Raw genomic sequence first — 24,488 nt, 5'->3', positions numbered from 1 at the left:
TAACAAGTTTATAAAACAGTGATTTAGTTACATAAATAAATCGATCAGTGTATCAAATCTTAGTTTCAACTTCATGAGCATGTTGACATGGTTGTACAATCATTTACCAAACGTAATAAATAAAAGGGAGTATATTTTGTTCCTACAGACAGACCTCTAACAGACGACACTGACAAACAGATGAGATGAGCTTTTAAAGCACAGAGCACAGAGCCAGTTCAGCTACAAATGAAAAGACACTAAAAGGTTGCAACCAAAGTCGGCTGGAGTATGAGAAAGGTTTGGTAGTTAGAACTCCCATTTGGTTATTTTAAAGCATTAAGACAAGGCAAGAAAGAAGGCTGTTCTCGTGTGTGAGGAATTCTAGAGAGAAATTAAAGACGGTCGAAGAGGAGGAGGAATAAAGAAGTAACACAACAAAGTGTAAAGAAACGTGGAACAGTCGAAACCTACAGCGCAGAGCAGCCGTCTGTTACCTTTTATTTTACGGGTTCTGTGTTTTCTATCTGGTTTCCAGAAATTTTCGTCATACTTTCCTAAATAATCAGCTGAGTATTTCCAAGAAAGGCCCAAATAATATGGAACTAATTAAAGAGCAAAGGACAAAGTGTTTGTTGCTGCAGTTATTAAACATCTGCTCGTTATATTCAAGTTTTTAGGAAAGAAAACTAGGAAATGATGTTGTAGGTAAGTGGGAAAAATCACAGCTGATCACTTTGTGTTTTACCAACATTTACTGCCGAATTATTCGGTTCTTTCCAGGAAACTTCTGAGGAGATTATTTGGAAATAAATTGGAATCTGTGGACCCAGAAAATGAAGCGTTGCCGGAGCACCACACTCCGTGGGTCATCCTTGTAATTTGCAGCTAAATGCCAGCGAATCTGTAGGAAATTAGGAGGAAAGTTTCCAGGAAATTAGTTGGAAAACACAGGACTTGAAAATAAAGCCTTAGCCAAACTTCTGTCCTGCACAAAGTGGAGATGTCAGCAGAGGAGACATGGACACTGAGCGTAGAACAGCTTCATTTTGTGACCGAATCAGTGCAGGAGGAGACACGAGGGCAGATTTCTGTCCACTGGAACGCGGCAGCTGAGCGTCGTCGCTGCTCTGCCTCCACAGTCGTCTCTTTCTCTGACTTCTACAATCCTCAATACGCTTCTGTGTTCAGGAGAATACACTTTTTGCTTGTCCACTTCCCGCAGCTCATTGCGTGTCCGCAGAGCCGAACGTGCCAGCGTGTACTTCGTATGTACGTCTTTCTGAACTGGCCCCTGATGCAATGCAAGGCGAACGTGTTGAAGTCCTTCTGATATGTTTTTTTTTTCTTGTTTCAAAAACCAAAAGTACTGCAGCTTCAAGTATTGTGCCTTACATAGAATATTTTGTCATAAATTAGTTAACATATACATTTTTTCATATTCAGACATATACTTTCATATATACAAGACGATAAAATGCTTTTGTTCTCTTTTTTGTCTGCTTTCTTTCTCTTTTCTTTTTTTTTTTTTTTTTTAGAGAAATCCCTGAGAATGTATGTTGACAGTTGCAAAGTTTCCACAAGAGCAAGCACTGCGACAGTTCGTTGTTGTGTTTCCGTGACAAATGTGTCTGTAAAACAACGTTTGAGACAACACTGCAAAGCCAGAACAGTCAGCCTGAAGACGGCACAAACAAATATCGACCCAGTGAATGAATTCTGATCGTTGAGTTGGAGTTTTTCCTTTCACTCTGTTTGAGCAGATAGGCGAAGACTGGGCGAGGACTGGGCGAGGACTGGGCGAAGACTGGGTGAGGACTGGGCGAGGACTGGGCGAGGGGGAGGAGTAAAGCTGGATCCTTTAAAAGAGGTACTCGTCACTTCAGATGGAGTTGCTCCATTTGGTTTAAAGCCGCTTGTTTTCTCTTTGAGGCTGTGAACGTTAGCTGAGGGAAGTAGGAGGAGTGCAAGGTGGACATTTAGCCACTGGACGATACAGTATATACTCAGTGTAAAACTCTTACTCTCCCGCTTTCATACATGTAAAGGGAAACACACAAACTTCCACGATTTGACACTTCTATGCTTCTGCAAACTTAATGGTTTTTATACACATCAATACCAGGTGACGCTTTTAGAGTTTAGTCTTTTTTCTTCTCTCTTTGATTTTAAACTTGTCAGTTTCAGGAGAAAATTGACCTTAAAACATATTTCATGTCTCATTCCGATCACGATGGGCTGTCCGTAATATTCCACAGCTGAAATCAACCACGGATCTGTGCTAACGCTCGAATCGGATAGAAAAAAGTCTAATTATCTGCCTTCAGGAAATCGTGTTTTTTAACACATTAAAAAAAAAGCCTGCACACTGAGTCCGAGTCACAAAACGTTTCAATCTTAGTTGGAAATTTGTCAGGTCAGCACTCAAACTTAGATTTATTTCAATCATCAGATGGAAAATACAGTTTGTATGTTCAGATTGAAGTGATGTGAAAGACGTAAGATTCATGTTTTCCTTTAATGATGGAAAAGGAAAATTAAAATTAATTTCTTACTTAAAACAGACAGAAGAATTACGTGGAGGTAGAAATGATTTTACGCCGTTAACATCCTGTAACTTTATCTACAGTGCTACAGCATGATGTAGGTCGGAAACACTTAGTCCCAGCAAGACTTTGAAGTAACTGGACATTGACTTCTACTTTCAAAATTAATTTATTATTATCACTATTATTATTATTATTTACAAATACTGTCATATAACTTAGCAAAATGTTGGGAAAGTCACTAAAGCCTAACATCCACTTTTTCTAGCTTGTAACTTTATTTTTCCATGTTTTGTTGGTTTTGATGCCTTTGTTCTTCTACACGTTTACTTTCTTGCATTGTTAATTGCATTAAGATGCTTATCATATATGATATTGTGTAATATATGTTATCATATATATGGGTGTTTACCCATTTTTAAGCACTGAGACCTGACAAAGATCCGACTGGGATGAAAACGTCTTTTCAGTACATTTTGTTTGGTGGAGTCAGCTTGCAGGCGTTTTTATTTTCAGATTCATTCAAATTCAGAGAACTTTATTGTCATTCCTTCTACGTCAGGTACGTATTAGGAACGAGATTACGTTGCACCAGAACCTTACTGACACTTTTTCAGCCAGTTTTTAAAAACCAGTTGCCGGTTTTAACTCACCCCTTAATACACCCCTTCAGTTCATCATCACATTAGACCCAGCGGTCCCAAATCGTAGGAATAAGATTTGTGTGAATGTTGTTTTAAGTGGATTTTCACTTCAAGTTAAAAAGGATAAACAGGGAGACTCAAGTTAGAAAAAGAAGGGCAGCTTGGTCTGTCGTTCCTCTGTCAACCAAATCTCTCTCGAACGAGCATCATGAGTTTCTTCTTGCCCTTGTAAATCTGTTTCAGGTTGTCTATGAACTGTGTGAACTGGATGTGTCCGTCGTGCGCCATGAGAAACGTCTCTCTGGCTTTACTGAGGAACTCGATGAACTCGCTGTAGTGGCGCGGGCTGATGTGCGTGAGCCGGGAGTGCGTCGTGTTGATGTAGGCCCCGATCGTGGCGTCCAGTAGCTGCCTGAGTGGAGCCTTGTCCAGAGACATCAGCTTCCCAGAGTTCCTGCGACTGTGCAGCGCCACCATGCCCGGCGTCGTTAACGTGCACCGCCGTAAAATGTCCGACAAGACGGTGGCACACTTCACGCTCTTCACCACCAGGGGGATGACCGCTGCCAGTTCGTTTTTCCCCAGCGAGTGGCTGAGCGCACACGCCCACAGCACGTCGTTGATGGCCGGGTGCGTGTCTTGGTTGTAGCTGAGGTTCAGGTGAGTCATGGCTAACGTTGCTAGTTTGTACGCCCTCATAGGATAACCGCGGTGCTCCATGTAGCGTGCTATTGTAAACAGCTGTGTGTAGTTCATGCCTGTGGCGGCTGCGTCCAGTACAATCTGATAGGCTGTCTCGAAGGCAATGTGGTCCTTCTCGCAGAGCGTCAGGGCTGCCAGGGCACAGTTTTGGGGGTCCTTCATGGCACACTGCAGGGCCAGGGTGCGGGCGGAGTTGGCCAGGTTCTCCTGCTGATGGCAGTCCAGATGCAGGCGGACGATGGTGCTGTTGGACATGACTGTGCTCGCCACGACGCTGGTGGCTTCGGTGGGGGTGAAGAGGGTGAACCAGCTCTGCATGATGCTGTCCAGTGCAAACACACCTAGAAAGAAAGGAGAAGAAACGTTAGGACGGGAAGTCTTCTACCTGTCGCAGAGTTCATTGTGGTGGGTGTTTCCATTCATTCGTTTTTATTTGTGAGCCATTTTTAAAGATTTACAGTTCAGAAGGAACCACAGAGGTTCCCAGTGGCTCCTTTTAGACCCTGAGGACATTAAACTCCACCATGTATCTACAGATCATACAGCAAAAAATACTTCTGGGACACTTCGTTCAGACTTTACTCTTTCTTTCACTCGACTGTTTGTACTCAAAAATCGTTAAAGTTTTCCAGAATTCCAACAAACAAAATGCGTCGCCAGTCTCACAATGGCTTTCTACCTTCTAATTCGATTCTCTCTTTCCAGGGCTGTGACATTATATGGCCTGGCCCCCACTCTGCATCACCAACTGGCATGTTCTCAATGAATCCATTCAAACTGTGCTCGCAGAAACAGGGACTCCTTTTCACTCCCCCACCATTCACCAGAAATCATCTGGGAGGAGGGTTTTCCCCTCTGGAGCTTCCTGTCCACTTCAGGGAAATCAGCCACTGGGTTTCAGTATTCAAGTCCAAACATAAGGCCCACTTAATCAGCCCGAAGCCCACAATCTTCCATAATTACTGCTCTGCCAGTCATTCCCTCCCCTCCTGCTGAGAGGCCTCCAAAATCCACTGTGAACGTCTGGTGAAGGCGGACCTGAAGGCCCGGTGTTTACCGTGGTGGGTGAGAATGAGCATTTTCAGTTACAGTTTGCTCTAAATCTGAATGGAAGCCTGGTTTGTGCTACCTTCAGCGGTGACCTCGCTCTTTACTTCCAAAGCAACACAGGATGTATTAAGATTTATTAGACCGGGGTTACAGGTTACCTCCGAAAAAAAAGCCCCATTCAGAGCTGAGACGTTCACGGTCCCTTACTTTTAGTGGGGAAAAACAAACTCACCGACTTCAGTGGCACAAGTGACGAGCCATCGCACCATCTCCCTCCTCCGCCAGTTCAGGGTGGACAGGGTCATTCTCATCACCTGTGAGAAACATGACATTAGCTCTGAGTCTGCCCGATGTGTTTGTTGTTTACTTGTGTTTGTTTGTGCATTTGTGTGTTTGCGTGTTTGCGTTGTGTACCTGAAGGCCCAGCTCCAGGGAGACTTTGAGCAGTGTGATGTCCGGCAGGCTGTCCATGAGAGTGGCGATTTTGAAGGCATCCTGGGCCAGTTTGAAGATGTGGGATGAGGAGTGGATGTTCTTCTGGATGGATTCTAACACTGTTTGCAGCTTACGAGCGTCGCCTGAAGACAAACAGTGAAAGAAAGGTCAGTTTACGTCCACACACAATTATCCTTTCTTTAGTCGCTTTGCTGATGTATCGCTGCACTGTGTTTGTACCTTTAGCAGCAGTGAGCATGGTGGAGGCCAGTTCACACTGTTGGGTCTCTATGTGGCTGAGAGTGAACCAGCGAGGGTAGCGGTTGGGCACCACCGACACTATATGGTGAGGCCGGGACAAGTCAGCGGAGGGGGCCGTGGACTCCAGGACCGGCAACCTGAGTGCAGAGGAAAACTTTATTAGGCACAGACGGAGAGACGCAAACACACAGAAACTCGTCTGTCCACTCTGACGAACATCTCTTGGAGGTAAAGAAATTATTTGAGAGCAAAGCTGCTGTTATAGAACCAATCAACAGTTTTCCTGTGTGTGTCTGGCCACATAAACTCAGGTGGATCTTTGCCTCAGGCTATAATAAGGACGGGTTTAAAAATAACAGCTCTGTTCCTTTTTCCTCCGAACACTATCCTGTTATATCCAGTTATAGTTGTTATGATACCAAGACTTTAATATTCCTCCTTTGTAATTCAAGTCTGGAATTGGAAAAAAAATAAAAAAGCTTTACATATTATAAAAATCAAAGGGGTCTAATTTGGGGCGAGAAGATATAAAGTTTCCCGTGGCGGTCAGGGAGGAAACCAACAGCGTGTATTTATTATTCACACATTTTATAAAACTCGTTTTCAGCAGTGTTGAATTATTTAGTGAATATTCCAGCAAAAGGAGGTTTTGTCATTAAACAGTGCCCCAGATAGCTCCTAAATCCGCCTCTCCTTCTCCATGTCCGTATCCATCACGCTCTCTCAAGGAGGCAGAGAAGGACGTGGCAGTTAAAGGGTAATAACTCTCTGTCTCCCTCTCTCTTTAGCTCTGTTTCGTCTTTCATCACCACGAGTACAACGTCACGATGCCGGGTAAAGTAAACGCATCTTTTTCTCTCTCTTTCAACTGTCCAGGATAAAACAGCCTGAAAACAGAGCTTTAGTTAACCATTAACTTTTGTCTGTGGTTGTTCATTTTAAATGTCTATATAACTGAAAACACAACAGAGGTGTTTCATTATTTGTTTATATTATGAACTTAGTCATTCTGAATCAGGGGCTCCAGTATTTGGATCACGTAGCTCATGAAAAATAAGATTTGTCCTAAAACAGCCTGGAAACGCTGGTATGGACACTAACTGTCTTCACTCACCTCATGGCCCTCAGTGCAATTTTGTACGCCAGTTCAGCGTCGTGAGGTAGCAGCGAGGTGAACAGATACTTGGCAAAAGTGTGCATGGGGACGCTTTCTCTGTAGAGCAACTCTCCCAGACCACTGTAAGGACCAGCTGGAGGAAGCAAGACACGAAACAAAGATGGGTTCAGTCAGAGTCAGAGAGATCAGTGTAACGTCACAGATTTCAGAGGTCGGAGAACAGCAGCACGATAGTTCACACTATGACTGATCCGCTGATCAAACACACAGACTGATCTGAACAGAATTACTCAGCCCAGTATCAGAATGAGGATCAGCTTGTTAGTTAGCCTGGCGTCACATTACAGTCCGAAATAACATGAACTCGCCCGTAAATTACAAGAATCTCAGATGAGATCGAAGGTTGACGGTTCTAGGAAAAGTCATTCAGATGGATCCACCCTTTATTTCTCTGAACAATCTGTTCCTCTTTGTAGGTGGAAGCGGTTTTACTCAGAGCCACAGGGTGGTACGACGAAAAAAGATAAGTACAGAAAATTACGTGTATTCGTTTCATTATTGCTTTTCTCTAAGGTCGTAATTCAGTTTAATCTAAACCAACGTTTTAAAGGGTACGACTGACATTATTCCATGTGTTAGTTCATCTCTCCATACTTTCTGACGTGTTTCTTTACTGTAAACTGACAAATAAACTTGGGCTGGAAAAAAATGGCTAAATCTCTTGTTCATTTATGCCCATAGGCCACGATTCAAGACGTGAGAACAGCATCAGACCCTCGCGTTAGAGAATCTAGAACCTGAAAGTGCTTCACGATGTCTGAGCCTCACTCACCCTCTAGCAGGTAAACCGCTTGCTTCCGGAAGATCTTCACCAACGAGTCGTCTAAATTGACTTCTTGGAGCTTGGCCAATAGCTGCTCTTCGTTGCGACACACTTTCTCCTGGGCGTAGAGGCCGTCTGGCATCACCCTCTGTTGGCCCAAACCAATCAGAGCCGTCTCCGCAGCCAGCGACACGAACGACTCCCCCTCCTCCAGGAAACGCTGCGCCGGGAAGACAGGATGCTCCGTCCTCCTGCCTGAACCTGTGGGGGGGGGTGAAGCAGACGATTCAGATTCAATAAGCAGATTCAGAACTGGATTGTGATTCGATAAAATGCTATGGAAACTCATCCCTAGTGAGAGAGATGACTCAGGTAGGAAAATGTTCCCTATGGGCTGTGGAGCTGAGTATTGATACATCTATTGATCTATTTGTTCACTCTGGTGTTCCTGTTTCAGAGTGTATTCTCCTGAGGATGGTAATCATGTGTTTTAATGGCTTAATGATGTCTTAGCAGACCTCACAGTTCATCCCAGGAGGGCTAACAGTCCCTAATGAATACACACACACACACTCAGATATAAATAGAGTCTTAATTGAAAACTTTCACAACTTTTTCTATGCAGTGGCTTCAACATGTTGCCGATCACTTCACCTACTTTCCAAGAGAAACTCACTGTGGCTGAGAGCTGCCGCGACCGTCCTCTCTGGCTACAGTGAGCTGGAATTCGTGGAGCTGAGCTCCCTGCATAATTAATGCATTTTAATTGGAGTGTTTTTCCTGCTGCATTTCTAATTCATGAGCTGTTATTGGAGGATGACTGCAGGCCAATCAGCGCGTCTGTGTCATCACTGCTGATTGCGACCTGAGGGCCCGGAGCTCTGACAGGAAGACGCAATCACTGCAGTGTAAATGTGTGTTCAGTGTCTGCAGCAGTATCTGTATCACTGCATTTACTGCATTTACTCACTACAGTTATTCAAGTGGGAAAAAAACTGTATCAGAACTTTGATTTTTATGTTGTTTTTCTTTGAAACGTTTTGCTGTTAAAGCCCTTTGAATTGTCTTTGTGTGTGGAACTCGCTGCCTCAGTAAAGGACCTGAGTACTTCCTCCTGTGTTGTGTGTCGGTGTTTACCTGAGAAGTCGAGCAGGACCGTGGCTCCGTCCTCGCTGCCCTGCCCCGTCTCCATCAGGGTGCTGAACAGAGTCCCGATGGGGTCCAGAGGGTGGCCCACCCAGCCCTCCAGGTTGGTCACTGATGTTATGCCTTTATGGAGCAGCTCTGCAGTAACATACATACATACACACAGACTGTGAATGAAATTATTTATGCTGTGCTGTTATGAAGGTGTCTGAAAAGAAGAGATGCAGCCGCAACTTCTGTGGACAACAAATCCTGGTCCAATGTGCAACTTATACAGAAGAGAAGTAGAAACCCGAAACCTCCAGAGGACACAGTAACACAGAGCAACTGAAAACTCTTCGGATCTGGACCAGATTAGATCTGAATAACTGACTGAAGATGTGATGAATCAGAAAAACATTTGCCTGCGTGAATTGTTTTCACCAGTTTGTTTCTTAATGTCTTTTATTACTGTTAATTGTTCTGCAGCTTTTAGCACACTGTTAAAATATTTACTATTTCCTTAATCATTGTTTTTCCTCTGTAAAACAAAATCTTAAGGGCTTCTGCTTTCATGAAAGAATACAGCCATTTTAAACTGGAACTGTAAAATCTAACTTTACTTTTTATTGCAGGCAAAAGTGTCTGAGATGGTTTGATTGTATTATGATTGACAGAAGGCTCCTGCAGAACATATTAAATATGAAATCATGAATATGTGAAGGTTTATGGCCTAATATTAAATGTTCTGACACGTCTGTAAAATGTGAGTGATGGCTTCTCAGTCTCAGTGATTACTGGAGTTGTTTCTGTGCAGTGAAATGAAATACTGAGTAAAAAAAAAAAAAAAAAACTCAAATCATGATTTAGTGTTTCTTTTCAAGCTTTGTATACAGAACTCATACCACACAGGATCCGAGCTTTATATTCTTATCCATCCTTTAAAAGTTTTAGGAGCCCAGTTACATAAAAAAAGCTTGATGGAGGATAAACTGACCTTTTTTATGAGTGCGGAAGAAGTCCAGCTGTTTCTGCTGTTGCCTCCTCAGCGTGTTGACGATGGCGATGGCCAGCCTGAGCGCTTCCTTGGGGTAACCGTGTGATCTCAGGGCGTCTACCCGTGCACAGGCGGTGGGGACGTGCTCTGCCAGATGGAAGAAGAAAAGACATTTCATTTTCTCCCTTCGCCTCTTATTAATTTAACTCGCGTTGCCCCTGACCACGTGTCCCCCGCTCTCTCACCGTGCCACAGGGGCCACCCTCGGGCGTCGAAGAGGGAGCTGTCCAGGTTGTCATGGTAACAGTAGTTGGCGTAGTGGTCCTCGGTGATGATGTGTTGCAGGTGGGGGTCCTGCCAGTGCAGGTCGCAGGCCTCGATGGCTCGCGTGAACACAGTCCGGTGAGGCCGAGTCAGTGAATCTGAAAGAGTGGAACAAAGAGAGGTCAGGTGGTAGCACAGAGGTTCCCATTATCATTTCGACATTACATTTAGTTCGATACCTAATATACCTGATACCTAATAGATTATACTATGACGTTTTTTATGACATTTTGAGGTGAAAAAAAATTTTGACTTTTTTTGGCCGAAAAAAACGCCATACTATACTATGACGTTTTTTATGACATTTTGAGGTGAAAAAAATTTTTGACTTTTTTTGGCCGAAAAAAACGCCATACTATACCATGACGTTTTTTATGACATTTTGAGGTGAAAAAATTTTTTGACTTTTTTTGTCCGATTTTGACGCCTTACTATATTATGACGTTTTTTATGACATTTTGAGGTCAAAAAAAAATTTGACTTTTTTTGCCCGATTTTGACGCCTTACTATACTATGACGTTTTTTATGACTTTTTGAGGTCAAAAAAAATGTTGACTTTTTTTGTCCGAAAAAAACGCCATACTATACTATGACATTTTTTATGACATTTTGAGGTGAAAAAAATTTTTGACTTTTTTTGGCCGAAAAAAACGCCATACTTTACTATGACGGTTTTTATGACATTTTGAGGTGAAAAAAAATTTTGACTTTTTTTGGCCGAAAAAAAAACGCCATACTATACTATGACGTTTTTTATGACATTTTGAGGTGAAAAAATTTTTTGACTTTTTTTGTCCGATTTTGACGCCTTAATATACTATGTTTTTTATGACTTTTTGAGGTGAAAAAAAATTTTGACTTTTTTTGTCCGATTTTGACGCCTTACTATACTATGACGTTTTTTATGACATTTTGAGGTGAAAAAAATTTTTGACTTTTTTTGGCCGAAAAAAACGCCATACTATACTATGACGTTTTTTATGACATTTTGAGGTGAAAAAATTTTTTGACTTTTTTTGGCCGAAAAAAACGCCATACTATACTATGACGTTTTTTATGACATTTTGAGGTGAAAAAAATTTTTGACTTTTTTTGGCCGAAAAAAAAAAAACGCCATACTATACTATGACGTTTTTTATGACATTTTGAGGTGAAAAAAATTTTTGACTTTTTTTGTCCGATTTTGACGCCTTAATATACTATGATGTTTTTTATGACATTTTGAGGTCAAAAAAAATTTTGACTTTTTTTGGCCGAAAAAAACGCCATACTATACTATGACGTTTTTTATGACTTTTTGAGGTGAAAAAAAATTTTGACTTTTTTTGTCCGATTTTGACGCCTTACTATACTATGACGTTTTTTATGACATTTTGAGGTGAAAAAAAATTTTGACTTTTTTTGTCCGATTTTGATGCCTTACTATACTATGACGTTTTTTATGACATTTTGAGGTCAAAAAAAATTTTGACTTTTTTTGGCCGAAAAAAACGCCATACTATACTATGACGTTTTTTATGACATTTTGAGGTGAAAAAAAATTTTGACTTTTTTTGGCCGAAAAAAACGCCATACTATACTATGACGTTTTTTATGACATTTTGAGGTGAAAAAAAAATTTGACTTTTTTTGGCCGAAAAAAACACCATACTATACTATGACGTTTTTTATGACATTTTGAGGTGAAAAAAAATTTTGACTTTTTTTGTCCGATTTTGACGCCTTACTATACTATGACGTTTTTTATGACATTTTGAGGTGAAAAAAATTTTTGACTTTTTTTGGCCGAAAAAAACGCCATACTATACTATGACGTTTTTTATGACATTTTGAGGTCAAAAAAAATTTGACTTTTTTTGCCCGATTTTGACACCTTACTATACTATGATGTTTTTTATGACATTTTGAGGTCAAAATTTTTTTTGACTTTTTTTGTCCGAAAAAAACGCCATACTATACTATGACGTTTTTTATGACATTTTGAGGTGAAAAAAATTTTTGACTTTTTTTGTCCGATTTTGACGCCTTACTATACTATGACGTTTTTTTATGACATTTTGAGGTGAAAAAAATTTTTGACTTTTTTTGGCCGAAAAAAACGCCATACTTTACTATGACGTTTTTTATGACATTTTGAGGTGAAAAAAAAATTTGACTTTTTTTGGCCGAAAAAAAAAACGCCATACTATACTATGACGTTTTTTATGACATTTTGAGGTGAAAAAAATTTTTGACTTTTTTTGTCCGATTTTGACGCCTTAATATACTATGATGTTTTTTATGACATTTTGAGGTCAAAAAAAATTGTGACTTTTTTTGGCCGAAAAAAACGCCATACTATACTATGACGTTTTTTATGACATTCTGAGGTCAAAAAAAATTTTGACTTTTTTTGGCCGAAAAAAACGCCATACTATACTATGACATTTTTTATGACATTTTGAGGTGAAAAAATTTTTTGACTTTTTTTGGCCGAAAAAAACGCCATACTATACTATGACGTTTTTTATGACATTTTGAGGTGAAAAAAATTTTTGACTTTTTTTGGCCGAAAAAAAAAACGCCATACTATACTATGACGTTTTTTATGACATTTTGAGGTGAAAAAAAATTTTGACTTTTTTTGGCCGAAAAAAACGCCATACTATACTATGACGTTTTTTATGACATTTTGAGGTGAAAAAAAATTTTGACTTTTTTTGTCCGATTTTGACGCCTTAATATACTATGATGTTTTTTATGACATTTTGAGGTCAAAAAAATTTTTGACTTTTTTTGGCCGAAAAAAACGCCATACTATACTATGACGTTTTTTATGACTTTTTGAGGTGAAAAAAAATTTTGACTTTTTTTGTCCGATTTTGACGCCTTACTATACTATGACGTTTTTTATGACATTTTGAGGTGAAAAAAAATTTTGACTTTTTTTGTCCGATTTTGATGCCTTACTATACTATGACGTTTTTTATGAAATTTTGAGGTGAAAAAAAATTTTGACTTTTTTTGGCCGAAAAAAACGCCATACTATACTATGACGTTTTTTATGACATTTTGAGGTGAAAAAATTTTTTGACTTTTTTTGGCCGAAAAAAACGCCATACTATACTATGACGTTTTTTATGACATTTTGAGGTCAAAAAAATTTTTTGACTTTTTTTGTCCGATTTTGACGCCTTACTATACTATGACGTTTTTTATGACATTTTGAGGTGAAAAAAAATTTTGACTTTTTTTGGCCGAAAAAAACGCCATACTATACTATGACGTTTTTTATGACATTTTGAGGTCAAAAAAAATTTGACTTTTTTTGCCCGATTTTGACACCTTACTATACTATGACGTTTTTTATGACATTTTGAGGTCAAAAATTTTTTTGACTTTTTTTGTCCGAAAAAAACGCCATACTATACTATGACGTTTTTTATGACATTTTGAGGTGAAAAAAATTTTTGACTTTTTTTGTCCGATTTTGACGCCTTACTATACTATGACGTTTTTTATGACATTTTGAGGTCAAAAAAAAATTTGACTTTTTTTGCCTGATTTTGACACCTTACTATACTATGACGTTTTTTTATGACATTTTGAGGTCAAAAAATTTTTTGACTTTTTTGGGCCGAAAAAAACGCCATACTATACTATGACGTTTTTTATGACATTTTGAGGTGAAAAAAAATTTTGACTTTTTTTGTCCGATTTTGACGCCTTACTATACTATGATGTTTTTTATGACATTTTGAGGTGAAAAAAAATTTTGACTTTTGTTGGCTGAAAAAAACGCCATACTATACTATGACGTTTTTTATGACTTTTTGAGGTGAAAAAAAATTTTGACTTTTTTTGTCCGATTTTGACGCCTTACTATACTATGACGTTTTTTATGACTTTTTGAGGTGAAAAAAAATTTTGACTTTTTTTGTCCGATTTTGATGCCTTACTATACTATGATGTTTTTTATGACATTTTGAGGTGAAAAAAAATTTTGACTTTTTTTGGCCGAAAAAAACGCCATACTATACTATGACGTTTTTTATGACATTTTGAGGTGAAAAAAAATTTTGACTTTTTTTGGCCGAAAAAAACGCCATACTATACTATGACGTTTTTTATGACAATTTGAGGTCAAAAAAATTTTTGACTTTTTTTGGCCGAAAAAAACGCCATACTATACTATGACGTTTTTTATGACATTTTGAGGTGAAAAAATTTTTGGACTTTTTTTGGCCGATTTTGACGCCTTACTATACTATGACATTTTTTATGACTTTTTGAGGTCAAAAAAAATTTTGACTTTTTTTTGTCCGATTTTGACGCCTTACTATACTATGACGTTTTTTATGACATTTTGAGGTGAAAAAAATTTTTGACTTTTTTTGGCCGAAAAAAACGCCATACTATACTATGACGTTTTTTATGACATTTTGAGGTGAAAAAAATTTTTGACTTTTTTTGTCCGATTTTGACGCCTTACTATACTATGACGTTTTTTATGAAATTTTGAGGTGAAAAAAATTTTTGACTTTTTTTGGCCGAAAAAAACGCCATACTATACTATGACGTTTTTTATGACATTTTGAGGTGAAAAAAAATTTGACTTTTTTTGCCCGATTTTGACACCTTACTATACTATGATGTTTTTTATGACATTTTGAGGTGAAAAAAAATTTTGACTTTTTTTGGCCGAAAAAAACGCCATACTATACTATGACGTTTTTTATGACATTTTGAGGTGAAAAAAATTTTTGACTTTTTTTGGCCGATTTTGACGACTTACTATACTATGATGTTTTTTATGACTTTTTGAGGTCAAAAAAATTTTTGACTTTTTTTGGCTGAAAAAAACGCCATACTATACTATGACGTTTTTTATGACATTTTGAGGTGAAAAAAAATTTTGACTTTTTTTGGCCGAAAAAAACGCCATACTATACTATGACATTTTTTATGACATTTTGAGGTGAAAAAAATTTTTGACTTTTTTTGGCCGAAAAAAACGCCTTACTATACTATGATGTTTTTTATGACATTTTGAGGTGAAAAAAAATTTTGACTTTTTTTGTCCGATTTTGACGCCTTACTATACTATGATGTTTTTTATGACATTTTGAGGTCAAAAAAATTTTTGACTTTTTTTGGCCGAAAAAAACGCCATACTATACTATGACGTTTTTTATGACTTTTTGAGGTGAAAAAAATTTGACTTTTTTTGTCCGATTTTGACGCCTTACTATACTATGACGTTTTTTATGACATTTTGAGGTGAAAAAAAATTTTGACTTTTTTTGTCCGATTTTGACGCCTTACTATACTATGACGTTTTTTATGACATTTTGAGGTGAAAAAAATTTTTGACTTTTTTTGGCCGAAAAAAACGCCATACTATACTATGACGTTTTTTATGACATTTTGAGGTGAAAAAAAATTTTGACTTTTTTTGGCCGAAAAAAACGCCATACTATACTATGACGTTTTTTATGACATTTTGAGGTGAAAAAAATTTTTGACTTTTTTTGGCCGATTTTGACGCCTTACTATACTATGACGTTTTTTATGACATTTTGAGGTGAAAAAAATTTTTGACTTTTTTTGTCCGATTTTGACGCCTTACTATACTATGACGTTTTTTATGACATTTTGAGGTGAAAAAAAATTTTGACTTTTTTTGGCCGAAAAAAACGCCATACTATACTATGACGTTTTTTATGACATTTTGAGGTGAAAAAAATTTTTGACTTTTTTTGGCCGAAAAAAACGCCATACTATACTATGACGTTTTTTATGACATTTTGAGGTAAAAAAATTTGACTTTTTTTGCCCGATTTTGACGCCTTACTATACTATGACGTTTTTTATGACATTTTGAGGTGAAAAAAAATTTTGACTTTTTTTGGCCGAAAAAAACGCCATACTATACTATGACGTTTTTTATGACATTTTGAGGTGAAAAAAATTTTTGACTTTTTTTGGCCGATTTTGACGCCTTACTATACTATGATGTTTTTTATGACATTTTGAGGTGAAAAAAATTTTTGACTTTTTTTGTCCGATTTTGACGCCTTACTATACTATGACGTTTTTTATGACATTTTGAGGTCAAAAAAAAATTTGACTTTTTTTGGCCGATTTTGACGCCTTACTATACTATGACGTTTTTTATGACATTTTGAGGTCAAAAAATTTTTTGACTTTTTTTGGCCGAAAAAAACGCCATACTATACTATGACGTTTTTTATGACATTTTGAGGTGAAAAATTTTTTTGACTTTTTTTGTCCGATTTTGACGCCTTACTATACTATGATGTTTTTTATGACATTTTGAGGTGAAAAAAAATTTTGACTTTTGTTGGCTGAAAAAAACGCCATACTATACTATGACGTTTTTTATGACATTTTGAGGTGAAAAATTTTTTTGACTTTTTTTGTCCGATTTTGACGCCTTACTATACTATGACGTTTTTTATGACATTTTGAGGTGAAAAAAATTTTTGACTTTTTTTGTCCGATTTTGACGCCTTACTATACTATGACGTTTTTTATGACATTTTGAGGTGAAAAAAAATTTTGACTTTTTTTGGCCGAAAAAAAAAACGCCATACTATACTATGACGTTTTTTATGACATTTTGAGGTGAAAAAATTTTTTGACTTTTTTTGGCCGAAAAAAACGCCATACTATACTATGACGTTTTTTATGACATTTTGAGGTGAAAAAAATTTTTGACTTTTTTTGTCCGATTTTGACGCTTTACTATACTATGACGTTTTTTATGACATTTTGAGGTGAAAAAAATTTTTGACTTTTTTTGCCCGATTTTGACGCCTTACTATACTATGACGTTTTTTATGACATTTTGCGGTGAAAAAAATTTTTGACTTTTTTTGGCCGAAAAAAACGCCATACTATACTATGACGTTTTTTATGACATTTTGAGGTGAAAAAAATTTTTGACTTTTTTTGGCCGAAAAAAACGCCATACTATACTATGACGTTTTTTATGACATTTTGAGGTGAAAAAATTTTTTGACTTTTTTTGGCCGAAAAAAACGCCATACTATACTATGACGTTTTTTTATGACATTTTGAGGTGAAAAAAAATTTTGACTTTTTTTGGCCGAAAAAAACGCCATACTATACTATGACTTTTTTTATTACATTTTGAGGTCAAAAAATTTTTTGACTTTTTTTGGCCGAAAAAAACGCCATACTATACTATGACGTTTTTTATGACATTTTGAGGTGAAAAATTTTTTTGACTTTTTTTGGCCGAAAAAAACGCCATACTATACTATGACATTTTTTATGACTTTTTGAGGTCAAAAAAAATTTTGACTTTTTTTTGTCCGATTTTGACGCCTTACTATACTATGACGTTTTTTATGACATTTTGAGGTGAAAAAAAATTTTGACTTTTTTTGGCCGATTTTGATGCCTTACTATACTATGATGTTTTTTATGACATTTTGAGGTTAAAAAAAATTTTGACTTTTTTTGGCCGAAAAAAACGCCATACTATACTATGACGTTTTTTATGACATTTTGAGGTGAAAAAAAATTTTGACTTTTTTTGTCCGATTTTGACGCCTTACTATACTATGACGTTTTTTATGAAATTTTGAGGTGAAAAAAAATTTTGACTTTTTTTGGCCGAAAAAAACGCCATACTATACTATGACGTTTTTTATGACATTTTGAGGTGAAAAAAATTTTGACTTTTTTTGCCCGATTTTGACACCTTACTATACTATGATGTTTTTTATGACATTTTGAGGTCAAAAAATTTTTTGACTTTTTTTGGCCGAAAAAAACGCCATACTATACTATGACGTTTTTTATGACATTTTGAGGTGAAAAAAAAATTTGACTTTTTTTGTCCGATTTTGACGCCTTACTATACTATGACGTTTTTTATGACTTTTTGAGGTGAAAAAAATTTGACTTTTTTTGCCCGATTTTGACGCCTTACTATACTATGACGTTTTTTATGACATTTTGAGGTGAAAAAAAATTTTGACTTTTTTTGTCCGATTTTGACGCCTTACTATACTATGACGTTTTTTATGACATTTTGAGGTGAAAAAAATTTTTGACTTTTTTTGGCCGAAAAAAACGCCATACTATACTATGACGTTTTTTATGACATTTTGAGGTGAAAAAAATTTTTGACTTTTTTTGGCCGAAAAAAACGCCATACTATACTATGACGTTTTTTATGACATTTTGAGGTGAAAAAAAATTTTGACTTTTTTTGTCCGATTTTGACGCCTTACTATACTATGACGTTTTTTATGACATTTTGAGGTGAAAAAAAATTTTGACTTTTTTTGGCCGAAAAAAACGCCATACTATACTATGACGTTTTTTATGACATTTTGAGGTCAAAAAAATTTTTGACTTTTTTTGGCCGAAAAAAACGCCATACTATACTATGACGTTTTTTATGACATTTTGAGGTGAAAAAAAAAAATTTTGACTTTTTTTGGCCGAAAAAAACGCCATACTATACTATGACGTTTTTTATGACATTTTGAGGTGAAAAAATTTTTGGACTTTTTTTGTCCGATTTTGACGCCTTACTATACTATGACGTTTTTTATGACATTTTGAGGTGAAAAAAATTTTTGACTTTTTTTGTCCGATTTTGACGCCTTACTATACTATGACGTTTTTTATGACATTTTGAGGTGAAAAAAATTTTTGACTTTTTTTGTCCGATTTTGACGCCTTACTATACTATGACGTTTTTTATGACATTTTGAGGTGAAAAAATTTTTTGACTTTTTTTGTCCGATTTTGACGCCTTACTATACTATGACGTTTTTTATGACATTTTGAGGTCAAAAAAATTTGTGACTTTTTTTGGCCGAAAAAAACGCCATACTATACTATGACGTTTTTTATGACATTTTGAGGTGAAAAAAATTTTTGACTTTTTTTGTCCGATTTTGACGCCTTACTATACTATGACGTTTTTTATGACATTTTGAGGTCAAAAAAAAATTTGACTTTTTTTGCCCGATTTTGACGCCTTACTATACTATGACGTTTTTTATGACATTTTGAGGTCAAAAAATTTTTTGACTTTTTTTGGCCGAAAAAAACGCCATACTATACTATGACGTTTTTTATGACATTTTGAGGTGAAAAATTTTTTTGACTTTTTTTGTCCGATTTTGACGCCTTACTATACTATGATGTTTTTTATGACATTTTGAGGTGAAAAAAAATTTTGACTTTTGTTGGCTGAAAAAAACGCCATACTATACTATGACGTTTTTTATGACATTTTGAGGTGAAAAATTTTTTTGACTTTTTTTGTCCGATTTTGACGCCTTACTATACTATGACGTTTTTTATGACATTTTGAGGTGAAAAAAATTTTTGACTTTTTTTGTCCGATTTTGACGCCTTACTATACTATGACGTTTTTTATGACATTTTGAGGTGAAAAAAAATTTTGACTTTTTTTGGCCGAAAAAAAAAACGCCATACTATACTATGACGTTTTTTATGACATTTTGAGGTGAAAAAATTTTTTGACTTTTTTTGGCCGAAAAAAACGCCATACTATACTATGACGTTTTTTATGACATTTTGAGGTGAAAAAAAATTTTGACTTTTTTTGTCCGATTTTGACGCCTTACTATACTATGACGTTTTTTATGACATTTTGAGGTGAAAAAATTTTTTGACTTTTTTTGGCCGAAAAAAACGCCATACTATACTATGACGTTTTTTATGGATTTTTGAGGTGAAAAAAAATTGACTTTTTTTGGCCGAAAAAAAACCGCCATACTATACTATGACGTTTTTTATGACATTTTGAGGTGAAAAAATTTTTTGACTTTTTTTGGCCGAAAAAAACGCCATACTATACTATGACGTTTTTTATGACATTTTGAGGTGAAAAAAAATTTTGACTTTTTTTGTCCGATTTTGACGCCTTACTATACTATGACGTTTTTTATGACATTTTGAGGTGAAAAAAAATTTTGACTTTTTTTGGCCGAAAAAAACGCCATACTATACTATGACTTTTTTTATGACATTCTGAGGTGAAAAAAATTTTTGACTTTTTTTGGCCGAAAAAAACGCCATACTATACTATGACGTTTTTTATGACATTTTGAGGTGAAAAAATTTTTTGACTTTTTTTGGCCGAAAAAAACGCCATACTATACTATGACGTTTTTTATGACATTTTGAGGTGAAAAAAATTTTTGACTTTTTTTGTCCGATTTTGACGCCTTACTATACTATGACGTTTTTTATGACATTTTGCGGTGAAAAAAATTTTTGACTTTTTTTGGCCGAAAAAAACGCCATACTATACTATGACGTTTTTTATGACATTTTGTGGTGAAAAAAATTTTTGACTTTTTTTGGCCGAAAAAAACGCCATACTATACTATGACGTTTTTTATGGCATTTTGAGGTGAAAAAAAATTGACTTTTTTTGGCCGAAAAAAAAAACGCCATACTATACTATGACGTTTTTTATGACATTTTGAGGTGAAAAAATTTTTTGACTTTTTTTGGCCGAAAAAAAACGCCATACTATACTATGACGTTTTTTATGACATTTTGAGGTGAAAAAAAATTTTGACTTTTTTTGTCCGATTTTGACGCCTTACTATACTATGACTTTTTTTATGACATTTTGAGGTGAAAAAATTTTTTGACTTTTTTTGGCCGAAAAAAACGCCATACTATACTATGACTTTTTTTATGACATTTTGAGGTCAAAAAAATTTTTGACTTTTTTTGGCCGAAAAAAACGCCATACTATACTATGACGTTTTTTATGACATTTTGAGGTGAAAAAATTTTTTGACTTTTTTTGGCCGATTTTGACGCCTTACTATACTATGACGTTTTTTATGACATTTTGAGGTCAAAAAAAAATTTGACTTTTTTTGCCCGATTTTGACGCCTTACTATACTATGACGTTTTTTATGACATTTTGAGGTCAAAAAATTTTTTGACTTTTTTTGGCCGAAAAAAACGCCATACTATACTATGACGTTTTTTATGACATTTTGAGGTCAAAAAATTTTTTGACTTTTTTTGTCCGATTTTGACGCCTTACTATACTATGATGTTTTTTATGACATTTTGAGGTCAAAAAAAATTTTGACTTTTGTTGGCTGAAAAAAACGCCATACTATACTATGACGTTTTTTATGACTTTTTGAGGTGAAAAAAAATTTTGACTTTTTTTGTCCGATTTTGACGCCTTACTATACTATGACGTCTTTTTATGACATTTTGAGGTGAAAAAAATTTTTGACTTTTTTTGGCCGATTTTGACGCCTTACTATACTATGACTTTTTTTATGACATTTTGAGGTGAAAAAAAATTTTGACTTTTTTTGGCCGAAAAAAACGCCATACTATACTATGACGTTTTTTATGACATTTTGAGGTGAAAAAATTTTTTGACTTTTTTTGCCCAATTTTGACGCCTTACTATACTATGACGTTTTTTATGACATTTTGAGGTGAAAAATTTTTTTGACTTTTTTTGCCCGATTTTGACGCCTTACTATACTATGACGTTTTTTATGACATTTTGCGGTGAAAAAATTTTTTGACTTTTTTTGGCCGAAAAAAACGCCATACTATACTATGACGTTTTTTATGACATTTTGAGGTGAAAAAAATTTTTGACTTTTTTTGGCCGATTTTGACGCCTTACTATACTATGACGTTTTTTATGACATTTTGAGGTCAAAAAAAAATTTGACTTTTTTTGCCCGATTTTGACGCCTTACTATACTATGACGTTTTTTATGACATTTTGAGGTCAAAAAATTTTTTGACTTTTTTTGGCCGAAAAAAACGCCATACTATACTATGACGTTTTTTATGACATTTTGAGGTGAAAAAATTTTTTGACTTTTTTTGTCCGATTTTGACGCCTTACTATACTATGATGTTTTTTATGACATTTTGAGGTCAAAAAAAATTTTGACTTTTGTTGGCTGAAAAAAACGCCATACTATACTATGACGTTTTTTATGACTTTTTGAGGTGAAAAAAAATTTTGACTTTTTTTGTCCGATTTTGACGCCTTACTATACTATGACGTCTTTTTATGACATTTTGAGGTGAAAAAAAATTTTGACTTTTTTTGGCCGATTTTGACGCCTTACTATACTATGACTTTTTTTATGATATTTTGAGGTGAAAAAAAATTTTGACTTTTTTTGGCCGAAAAAAACGCCATACTATACTATGACGTTTTTTATGACATTTTGAGGTGAAAAAAAATTTTGACTTTTTTTGCCCAATTTTGACGCCTTACTATACTATGACGTTTTTTATGACATTTTGAGGTGAAAAAATTTTTTGACTTTTTTTGCCCGATTTTGACGCCTTACTATACTATGACGTTTTTTATGACATTTTGCGGTGAAAAAAATTTTTGACTTTTTTTGGCCGAAAAAAACGCCATACTATACTATGACGTTTTTTATGACATTTTGAGGTGAAAAAAATTTTTGACTTTTTTTGGCCGAAAAAAACGCCATACTATACTATGACGTTTTTTATGGCATTTTGAGGTGAAAAAAAATTGACTTTTTTTGGCCGAAAAAAAAAACGCCATACTATACTATGACGTTTTTTATGACATTTTGAGGTGAAAAAATTTTTTGACTTTTTTTGGCCGAAAAAAACGGCATACTATACTATGACTTTTTTTATGACATTTTGAGGTCAAAAAAATTTTTGACTTTTTTTGGCCGAAAAAAACGCCATACTATACTATGACGTTTTTTATGACATTTTGAGGTGAAAAAAATTTTTGACTTTTTTTGGCCGATTTTGACGCCTTACTATACTATGACGTTTTTTATGACATTTTGAGGTCAAAAAAAAATTTGACTTTTTTTGCCCGATTTTGACGCCTTACTATACTATGACGTTTTTTATGACATTTTGAGGTCAAAAAATTTTTTGACTTTTTTTGGCCGAAAAAAACGCCATACTATACTATGACGTTTTTTATGACATTTTGAGGTGAAAAAATTTTTTGACTTTTTTTGTCCGATTTTGACGCCTTACTATACTATGATGTTTTTTATGACATTTTGAGGTCAAAAAAAAATTTGACTTTTTTTGCCCAATTTTGACGCCTTACTATACTATGACGTTTTTTATGACATTTTGAGGTCAAAAAATTTTTTGAATTTTTTTGGCCGAAAAAAACGGCATACTATACTATGACGTTTTTTATGACATTTTGAGGTGAAAAAAAATTTTGACTTTTTTTGGCCGAAAAAAACGCCATACTATACTATTACGTTTTTTATGACATTTTGAGGTGAAAAAAATTTTTGACTTTTTTTGGCCGAAAAAAACGCCATACTATACTATGACGTTTTTTATGACATTTTGAGGTCAAAAAAAAAATTGACTTTTTTTGCCCGATTTTGACGCCTTACTATACTATGACGTTTTTTATGACATTTTGAGGTGAAAAAAAATTTTGACTTTTTTTGGCCAAAAAAAACGCCATACTATACTATGACGTTTTTTATGACTTTTTGAGGTGAAAAAAATTTGTGACTTTTTTTGTCCGATTTTGACGCCTTACTATACTATGACGTTTTTTATGACATTTTGAGGTGAAAATTTTTTTTGACTTTTTTTGCCCGATTTTGACGCCTTACTATACTATGACCATTTTGAGGCTAAAAAAAATAACTTCGTCAAAAATTTTTTATTACGGCCTCAAAATATCATAAAAACGGTCATAGTATGGTAAGGCGTCAAAATCAGCCAAAAAAAGTCATATTTTTTTTTGGCCTCAAAATGTCACAAAAATGGTCATAGTATAGTAAGGCATCAAAATCAGCCAAAAAAAAAATTTTTTTTAAACATCCTCAAAATGTCATTAAAATGGTCATAGTATAGTAAGGCATCCAAATAGGCCAAAAAAAGTCATATTTTAGTAAGACCTCAAAATGTCATAAAAAATTTCATAGTATAGTAAGGCTTCAAAATAGTCATACGCATGTAGCTCACGTGAAGCCGACACGTCACTTGTATTCTTCCGACCGCAATCCGTGTAAACTGTGGAAAAGATCTATAGCGTGGCTCCATTTTAGCAACATCGATGCTAACAGTGCACAATGCCAAATATGTATTGGCATGAAGGACACTCTGCCAGTGCTTTCTCACTTGGCAACAAGTTATCTCTGTATGCAAGCAACATCCACAGAATGAACACTTTCTACTGCCGGGGACACTATTAGCCTGGAGCGAGCTTGTCTGACACCTGAAAAAGCAGACATGCTGATTTTTCTACAGAAGAATTGCTGAGTCATATAATGGTATGCTGCAGTAAGCTTCATATACTGACTTGAAACTGTTAATTTTGCACTGAAAACTACGCACTGGTTCATTGTGAGACATTTGTTACGTTGTACTTTTTTCACTTTTTTACGTCATACGTTTTCCATGCATGCATGAATGCAAAA

The 24,488-nt window shown here is 35.4% G+C and overlaps 1 protein-coding gene and 1 long non-coding RNA gene across 4 annotated transcripts in view; one reads left to right on the top strand and one right to left on the bottom strand.

The window, feature by feature from the left end:
- Positions 1 to 1,269: 1,269 nt before the first annotated feature.
- zswim6 (zinc finger, SWIM-type containing 6) overlaps positions 1,270 to 24,488 on the bottom strand; it is a 49,504-nt gene continuing 26,285 nt past the window's right edge. The window contains exons 6-14 of one of the 2 annotated variants that reach the window (XM_041058898.1): positions 9,925 to 10,101; positions 9,680 to 9,826; positions 8,666 to 8,841; positions 7,567 to 7,798; positions 6,732 to 6,867; positions 5,597 to 5,754; positions 5,336 to 5,499; positions 5,154 to 5,235; positions 1,270 to 4,212 (exon numbers count right to left, since the gene is read on the bottom strand). In XM_041058898.1, coding sequence (XP_040914832.1) covers positions 3,350 to 4,212; positions 5,154 to 5,235; positions 5,336 to 5,499; positions 5,597 to 5,754; positions 6,732 to 6,867; positions 7,567 to 7,798; positions 8,666 to 8,841; positions 9,680 to 9,826; positions 9,925 to 10,101 — 2,135 coding nt within the window. In that variant the 3' untranslated portion in view covers positions 1,270 to 3,349. Of the gene's footprint in view, positions 4,213 to 5,153; positions 5,236 to 5,335; positions 5,500 to 5,596; positions 5,755 to 6,731; positions 6,868 to 7,566; positions 7,819 to 8,665; positions 8,842 to 9,679; positions 9,827 to 9,924; positions 10,102 to 24,488 lie in introns of both variants that reach the window. The other variant, XM_041058897.1, reaches the window with a different exon arrangement.
- LOC121195434 lies at positions 3,695 to 9,452 on the top strand. 2 transcript variants are annotated; one of them, XR_005895482.1, is made up of 8 exons: positions 3,695 to 3,829; positions 4,577 to 4,932; positions 5,342 to 5,523; positions 5,606 to 5,845; positions 6,406 to 6,451; positions 7,211 to 8,471; positions 8,650 to 8,806; positions 8,908 to 9,452. It is a non-coding gene; the product is annotated as an uncharacterized LOC121195434 (long non-coding RNA). The 2 variants fall into 2 exon arrangements; XR_005895481.1 differs by having other exon boundaries at positions 7,211 to 8,806.

Source organism: Toxotes jaculatrix, chromosome 16 (assembly GCF_017976425.1).
Source record: "Toxotes jaculatrix isolate fToxJac2 chromosome 16, fToxJac2.pri, whole genome shotgun sequence".
In the NCBI taxonomy this organism is placed as follows: domain Eukaryota; kingdom Metazoa; phylum Chordata; class Actinopteri; family Toxotidae; genus Toxotes; species Toxotes jaculatrix.
Note: the sequence above shows the minus strand (reverse complement) of the source record. Positions and strands in the feature narration are given on the sequence as shown.